This window comes from Astatotilapia calliptera, chromosome 3 (assembly GCF_964374335.1).
Source record: "Astatotilapia calliptera chromosome 3, fAstCal68.1, whole genome shotgun sequence".
NCBI lineage: Eukaryota > Metazoa > Chordata > Actinopteri > Cichliformes > Cichlidae > Astatotilapia > Astatotilapia calliptera.
In genome coordinates, this window is record NC_137424.1 from 18,921,467 (window position 1) to 18,929,616 (window position 8,150).

The window sequence follows — 8,150 nt, forward strand, 5'->3', positions numbered from 1 at the left end:
CTGCTGAAAGAAAGAAAAACAATGAGACTAAAGAGAAAGAAAACTCTTCAATGTCTGAACAACACAAGAAGTCCAGTTTTCAGAAATGAGTCCATCAGCAGACAGATGTTCAGTCTTACTTTGTACACAGCTGCTCTGACTGGCTGTCTGCAGTCCAGCTCTGCTTCTGGATCTTTCTCCACACTGGGGACAGGAGGAGTCTCCCGATGAAGCAGACTGGTCCCAGTATGAGGAGATGCACTGTCTGCAGAACCAGTGTCCACAGCTGGTAGAGACTGGATCCTTCAGGACGTCCTGACACAAAGCACAGCAGGACAGCTGCTCCTCATCACAAACACCACTCCTCTTCCTCTCTCTGTGAACACATTTCTTTATCACTAAAACATTTACTGTCAGTGAAAAACATCCAGATGTGACCAAACTGCAGTTCCTCACAGTTCCTTTGATTTCATCAACACTAATGAGCTGCTCTTCCTGTCTGCCTGTCTCATTAAACACTGAGTGATGAATACAAACTCAACACTTCCTGCAGACTTCCTGACTTCACAATAAAAGCTTTCCATCAGAGAGACAGTTATGACTTTCACTGTTTTACAGCCGCTGTGTGCAGATTATCTGGGTCAGTTCACTCTGAAGCAGCTTAGAAGTGTCTGTGTAGAGCCGTGGTCTGACACACAGAGACTTCTGATTTTCTCTATTTAAACAAACATGATGAAGATGAGCAGGTTTCTCTTCTAGTATAAACTCTGTGTCTCTCTGGCTGGCTCATGATGGCTTTTCAGGTTTTATGTTTTGCTCTCTCCTGCTAGCGTTTTGCCTGCCTGGGTGGAGCTTGTAATGGCCTCTCGCTCTTGGTCCACACAGTTATGATGATTACACCACCTGTTGCTGATTCACCTGGGCTTACCGGTAACCATTTAACGCTGCGGCATGGAGCAGTTCGTCGCTGGGACATTGACCCTCCTGTGTTCATGATCTCAGCTCCTTGCTAAGAAATCTCTCTTTTAATTCACCAGTTGGGTTAACTTTGTGTATACTTTGAGTAAATATTTCCCCGGACCTGGTTACAGACGCTTACCTGTGATTCCTGTGTGTGGCTGTGTGAGTGGAGAGCAGGACAAGAGTGACTGAAGAGGAGTGAGTGTGGACTCCCTTCCCTCTTTTCCCTGGAGCCCTGGACCCCCTCCCCAACTCACTGTACATATATAGAGCACTGTGGTTCACCCCTTTGGTAAATAAACTGTCACCTTTTTGTTTGTCAGAACTCAGTCTGTGCTTGAGTTCCTCTGTTAGCCATGACATTTTGTTGGTTCTCTCTCTTCAGGTCCCTGTAAGTGTTTGATCTAAAACATTATATTTATTCTGCTTTGATTGTTTTGTGTGCTGAGGGACATTGTTGCATGATCCACTTTTTCTTATCACTCAAATATCCTGATACTTTCAGAAAGTTGGAGAGCTCTCCTGGCTTGCTTAGTCTTTGCTCTGTACTGCAGTACTTGCATTGGTTTCACTGGGCAAGTCTGCATGTGAATCTACAACTGATCTGACATTGTGGCACAAACACAGTAAACAAACACTACGAGCACCTTGTTTCATGTGCAGTGGCTTTCTTCTCATTCTGTTACTGAACACTGTATGAAAAGCCTCTCACTGCCAGCATCCTTCCAGCCCCACGACAACAAGACCAACTCACATCTTCACAACACCAAGAATATTTCCCCTTTTCTTTGGAGAAACTGAGAAGCCAATAGGATTGTAGCTCAAACTTGCCCACAGTCCTGCTTCATCACTGCTCACTCCTACCTGTGTTGGTGCTCAGTGGACAGTCATTAGGGTTGCCAACTCCCTGAAAAATAAATAAGGGACACCTCGTGGCCAGGGCCGGGCAACCTAGTTGTCTTCACCCTTCCCAGTGTGGTAGCTCTTTTTTGTGTGTGTGAAATTATTTTTTAACCATTTGACTTGAATTTGATTTAAGCAGATGCATATTCTATTCTTTGTGATATGACCATATGGGAAACAAATGATCCTTTAGCCATTTATTTTTAGCTCAAAATGACAACATTAACACAGTAAAACAGGTCTCTTTCTTAAGCAGAAGCCTGTCATGCTTAACTTTTGAGAATAAAAGTAAATCTTTCTTTAAAAGAACTCTGTCCTGCTTAACTTAAAATTATATAAATTAATAGAAAGCAATAGAACGAAAAATATTCTTGTAACAGTGCACATTTAGTGCATTTAGTGCAATTGGCTTCAGCTGAGGTATTATTTCAGCTTTTCTAATGCTAATCAGCTGCTCCTGTTTGTAAACCCTCTTGTTCCCATGATTACGCATCATAACTCATCATCATTATTCATCTATGTATTACTTTTATGTATTAGTCATCTATTTGTTGTAATCATCTATCCTTGCAGTTGTTTATTACACAAAATAAATTATATTATCACACTTCTGGCCACATAGCGCTGATATTCACTGCACATGCCCATATTAACCTTAACCAGAGGGTTTAAAAAACAAACCAGTGTCTACATACCATATCTGCTTCTACCGTGGCCTGGTGGACAACAAATTGGTTAAGGGTTCCCCGAGCTTTCACGCCCCTCATGTTCTTCATGTGCCCACCATTAGAAGCATGCCTATGGAAAAAGTGCGCCGGCACACAGTGCAGTGCGCTTTATATGTGTTATCGTGCACTTTTCCAGCCAGGTGTTTTCCTTTTCCCATTCCTCCCTGTACTTTTGCAGCCTTTTTTTCTTTCTCTGAGCGAACAAACATTGCTGCTCTGATGCTGGGCTCACACTGTGCGATTTTTGGCCCATTTTGAGATGATTTTTGAGTCATGCGACGGATTTGGCGATCGGCCCAATTTTGGCCTTCATCGTGCATCGTGTAGTATACGTGGGGTAACGAGAAGCGATTAACACCTCACGACCAGCTCCCAATCATCAATCGCTCGTGAGCGTGTCACCACAGCCGTTCACACTGCTCACGCGCAAACACGTAAACGTTGGTGAAAAAGACGGAGCAGCACGGCTGTGCAGCGTGTGATCTGGACACAAGCGATGGAGGCACAACTGTAGAACTTTGGAAAGCTCATCAGAGCCTTTTCGATGTGGCCCCACAAAATTATCACGACCACAACAACCGTGAAAATAGTTGGATTTACATGCTGCTCAATCACAGCTGCCTGATCATGTTTTTCATTAGCAATTTAGCAAAGTTGATGGTGGTGGTTTGTGTGTCTGTGTGAGTGAAAGACAGAGAGAGCGACAGATTTTCTGTTATAACCTTCATTTTATGTATCTATGAAGCGCCTTGAGGCGACTTTTGTTGTGATTTGGCGCTATATAAATAAAATTGAATTGAATTGAATTGAGGCACAGTGTGAGCACTCAGGTCGCATCAGAGCATCGGGCGGTATAGTGTGAGACCTGCATCGTGACCTACCAACTGCGAGTCAATCGTGCAGTTTGAGCAGGAGCTGAATAACGTGACTGAAAAAATCGCACAGTGTCTGCCCAGCTTTAGGTGTACTGTCGTCCGAGACTTGCACCGCAGTGTCGGCGTTTGTTTCCCTGTTGGCCATGCTTCTTGTTGTGGTCATCTGTTGTCTTCCGGTATTTTCTCCGCAAGCGACCTTTCCTCGACCAATGAGATGAGCGGTAATCTGAATTGTCATAAGTGTGCTGTCAGCTCATTGGTCACAAAGCAGGAGAGGGGCTGGGAATTATGTTTTCAAACAAAGCGTTAATTCCATAAACATTTATAGACCACTTTTGATTCTCACTGTATTACGGGACAAAGTACGTCCCTTATTAGCTCAATACGGGACGTGTGCTTTTGTTTCTACAAAAAAACGATTCCGTTTTTTAAGGGACGGTTGGCAACCCTAACAGTCATAGCCTGCTGCTAGCATGAATGCTAAACGTACTGCTGTGGATGATCAGCAGAAAAACATGTTGTCAGTTTGACTGTTTGCTGTATTTAAAGTGTTTTTCTCAGTTCGTCTGTATTCAAAGTGCATTCGGGGCTTTAGCTGACAGCTCTTTGTGCTAACAAACTAAACTCTCTTAGTTTAAGCCAACAGACTTTACCAAACACAAAGCCTGCTGCTGCCTCCATGGGTTAGCTTGTGTGACTGGTGTTTACACCAATGAAATCTAAATCACACTAATGTGTCCTCCAAGGTGTTTGGTGGGAGCACTGAGTGAAACATAAGAGCTCTGGTTAAGCCTCATCAGCTGGATAGGCTGTCCACCCTAGTCCAGGCTTTAACTCAAATCTCTGACTGGCTTTCTAACAGCTACCTTGTTAGAACAAGACAGAGACCATGATCATAGCTCCTCCTGATCTATATTCTAAAATCAGTCAAGTTGTTGCCCCTTTCTGTTCTTCTGCTGAGCCAAATATTCGAAATCTTGGAATAATATTTGACTCTTCTTTGGGCCTTGACTCACATGTAAAGTCTCTGTCTCGTTCCTGTTTCTTTCATTTAAGGAATATTTCTAAACTGCGACATATGGTCTCCTTAGCTGAACTGGAAAAAATTGTCCATGGATTTGTGTCATCGTGTTTAGATTATTGTAATTCCCTGTTTACCAGCTTGGATAAATCATCTCTTTCTCGCCTCCAAGCTGTACAAAACGCAGCAGCCAGACTACTAACTCGCTCTACCCAGCGAGCTCACATCACTCCTATTTTATGTTCTTTACATTGGCTCCCAATAGATTTTAGAATTCGTTTTAAATGATTGTTTTAACGTACAGAGCACTAAATGGCCCCAGATTATTTATCCAAGCTTCTCACTAAATACACTGCTGCTCGCTGTCTCTGCTCACAGACTCAGAGTTTGTTGGTTGCTCCCAGAACACGTCTGAAGACGAAAGGGGGCGGAGCCTTTCAGTCTGTGGCACCAAGGCTGTGGAACAGTCTACCTCTACAACTACGTTTGGTTGACTCTGTGGGATCCTTTAAAAAACAGTTAAAAACTTTACTGTTTAAACAAGCTTTCTGTTGACCAATGCTGTTTACATTTTTATATTTTTCATTTACATTTAAACTCTATATTGTGTATATTGTGCATTTTGCTATTTATCGTACTGTTTATTTTAATCTCTGTGTGCAGCACTTTGTGACTACCTGTCTATGAAAAGCGCTTAATAAATAAACTTTACTTACTTACTTACTAAAATAACAAACAGGGCTGTGAGAGCAACTGAAGTGATAAAAATACTGTTTGAAGATAAAAAACACTTTGATGTTCTCTCGTCACCTAACAAAGTCCAAACCCTGTGAACTATTTTAGCTTTAATAATTGTGGATTCAGGTATCCTGAACCCATCTTTGGACATTTGTAATTAAATATTTTAAAACTCCATCAGAGACTCCTGATGTGGCTGTTTGGAGAAGGAAAAGAGGGACAAAGTGGAGCGTCGAGCTGAGGCTTCATTCACTGCAAACCTACAGTTATGTTTCCTTATTTCTGCTGTTTGCATGTTCACAGCTGAAATAAAGCTGCCTCTTTGACTTCATCCTGTTGTGTTTGGGTCCAATCCTGCCTGCCACACAGCGCTACAGGACAAAGTCTAAGATTTTTATCTTTTTAATGAATCTTCGGTCATATTTATCCAGGAAAACACAAACATGTTAAGGAGTCATCACAGGTCTCTGACCTCGTTGGTCCAGGTTCACCACTGAAGACTGGAGGGTGAGGCATGGACCAGTCACTCCTCAAAGACGGACAGCTGGATCCTGCAGACTGTGACCTCTGACCTCTGCAGACACAAACATGTTTTATTCAATGATCAATTCTCTGATAAAGTGATTGAAGCAGCTGTGATCACACAGACTGCAGATAATGCAGCTGTTTCCTGTCAGTAACAGTCCTCTTAGATTAGAGTTCAGCTTTTTACAGGAAAACAAATGTCCCTGAATGCAACAGTGAGACACAGTCTGCCTGTGTGGCTGTGATAGCTGCCGTTAGGAGCGCTCATGTGTTTGCAGTTAGACGAGGAGATGTTACCATCATGGACACGTTAACAAATCCTGCAGCATCACGTGGCACAAACACTTTGTGTTCCTGTCATCTGCAAGCAACAGGAAGTTCATTAATAAAGGCGGGATGGAGACGCGACTGTGATGGTTCTCCTTCATCCAGCTGTTACACACATCTGGGCTCACAGGACGAGCCTTTGTCTAATACAGCAGCTGCTCTCTGAACACTTTTCTGAAGAGGAGCTGCACAAACCTTTGTTTGCTTTCTAGAGCAGCGTATCAAAGTCAAACTACCCACTGCTAGCAGCTGTTTCTATCATAGTTTAGGATCCAGATGTGTGAGGTCTAAATTTACACCTCTGATTAAAATACATAGTTAAAAACAGCCAATTGAGTCCAAATGTGTCTTAAACCAGATAAACTGACAGTTACAGCTGAGCCTGTGTGTCCTTGGAGACACTGCTCTGCTACAGAGATGCATTTTAGAAACCAGGAAACATCAAAATCATTTAAATCAGAGAGTTCTTGTTACTAACAGCTCACCTCTCTGCAGCGGACACAGGCTGGGATTTAAAATCAATGCCTCGATGATTGGACCGGTCACTCTTTAAGGACACAGAGCTGGATGGTTTCTCATTGACGCTAAAAATATGTGAACATGTGTCACATCCAATGTGACCAATACATTACATAAAAAGTATAAACTATGTAAATAGTATATTATTTAAATCGTTAAATAGTAAAAAGCTGATTAAAATTTCAAACATTTTAATACTGACATGAACTTACTTTTTGTCAGATGACTTTTTTTGCCCTAAATTACGAAAGAAATGCTTCACCCGTTTGCTCTTAGAGGACACACTTCTGGGTGGAGGTCCAGGCGGGTTCCTGTGAATAATGATGCAGCAGTGATGTGAGTGCTGAGCTGTGACATGGAGAAGAGTCATGGACAGTTAGAGATGGTCATCTCACCTCTGAGCTTTGGTCTGGCTCTCATGTTCCCCACACAGAGTGCTTTTAGAGGGAGGGACTCCCTCCTCTCTGTCCTCACACTGATCCATGCTGCTCAATTCACATCAGCTCACACACACTTTCTACCTTCACCTGCAGAGGAAACACAAATCATTCATGTGCACATCAACTGAGAGCTGCAGAGGTCGTGTCTGATGTGTTGGACTAACATCCATCTGAGACGCAGCTTTCATCAGTTCACTACAAAAAGTGTCAAAGAGCCGAGTTCAGCCTCCAAATCCTCCATTACTGTAGTCCTACAAAGGTCAAACATGGCTGCAGAGAGCAGCTTTATGTCAGTAACCATGTCCAGGACCGAGCTGACTGCTTACAGAGTTCATACTCTAACTGCTAGCTGCTCTGCTAGCTAAGCTAACTCAGTAACAGTGACTCTGACAGCAGTTACTGTGGAACAGCGGCCGAGCTCAGGACACATTCAGTGTGTTTAGTCTGAGTCCTGGACTCTGATTCAATGGATTCAATCCAGCTCAGAGTTTCATGTGTTCATCAGAATAAAATACATGTACTAATATAACAGAAGTAATGCTCTGAATGCAGGACTGTAATGGAGGATAAATAAGGTTTTTACAGCCTGAAAGAAACATTCAGTTCATATATTTGTAGACAGTGAAGCAGTTTTTAATACTGCAGCTGTTTCCTTCACCTGTGTGTGTGTGAGCCACACCTTCATGTGCTGCTTTAGAAATATGTGGTCTGACTGCTCAGACTGAGTCTAGGAGGAAAGTTCACACACTGGAGAAAGTTTTGTTCCTGACTTTGTCAGAGTTCGGCTCCAAAGACAAAGAAGACGGAGCTCACAGTCTGTAGATGGTCCTCAGTGTGTGTGTGAAGCACACAGGAGTGTGTTTATGTCAGCAAATCAGTGTGTGTGAAGAGTCTGAGGGAGTGTGTGAATGAGACTAAACACTGAAACCAACAGTCCAAGAAAAGCGTCTGGATTCCTTTAAGTTTAACTTAAAGGAATCCAGACGCTTTTCTTTTTGTCTCCATAATGTCTCCATAATGCTGCAATGTTATCTGCCCCAGAAACACTGTGCAGAAGCTCTGATGGTGACACAGAAAAGTCACAGTGGAGATACTTCTGTCCACCTTTGATTAGACTCATTATAAAAAGGAAAAA

At 42.7% G+C, this 8,150-nt stretch overlaps 1 protein-coding gene across 1 annotated transcript in view; it reads right to left on the minus strand.

Moving 5' to 3' along the window:
* Positions 1 to 917, minus strand: part of LOC145422992 (NACHT, LRR and PYD domains-containing protein 12-like) — a 436,730-nt gene extending 435,813 nt beyond the window's left edge. Inside the window, exons 1-2 of the mRNA XM_080295027.1 lie at positions 908 to 917; positions 120 to 515 (exon numbers count right to left, since the gene is read on the minus strand). Coding sequence (XP_080151153.1) covers positions 120 to 515; positions 908 to 917 — 406 coding nt within the window. The remainder of the gene's footprint in view (positions 1 to 119; positions 516 to 907) is intronic.
* Between the last annotated feature and the right edge of the window lie 7,233 nt (positions 918 to 8,150).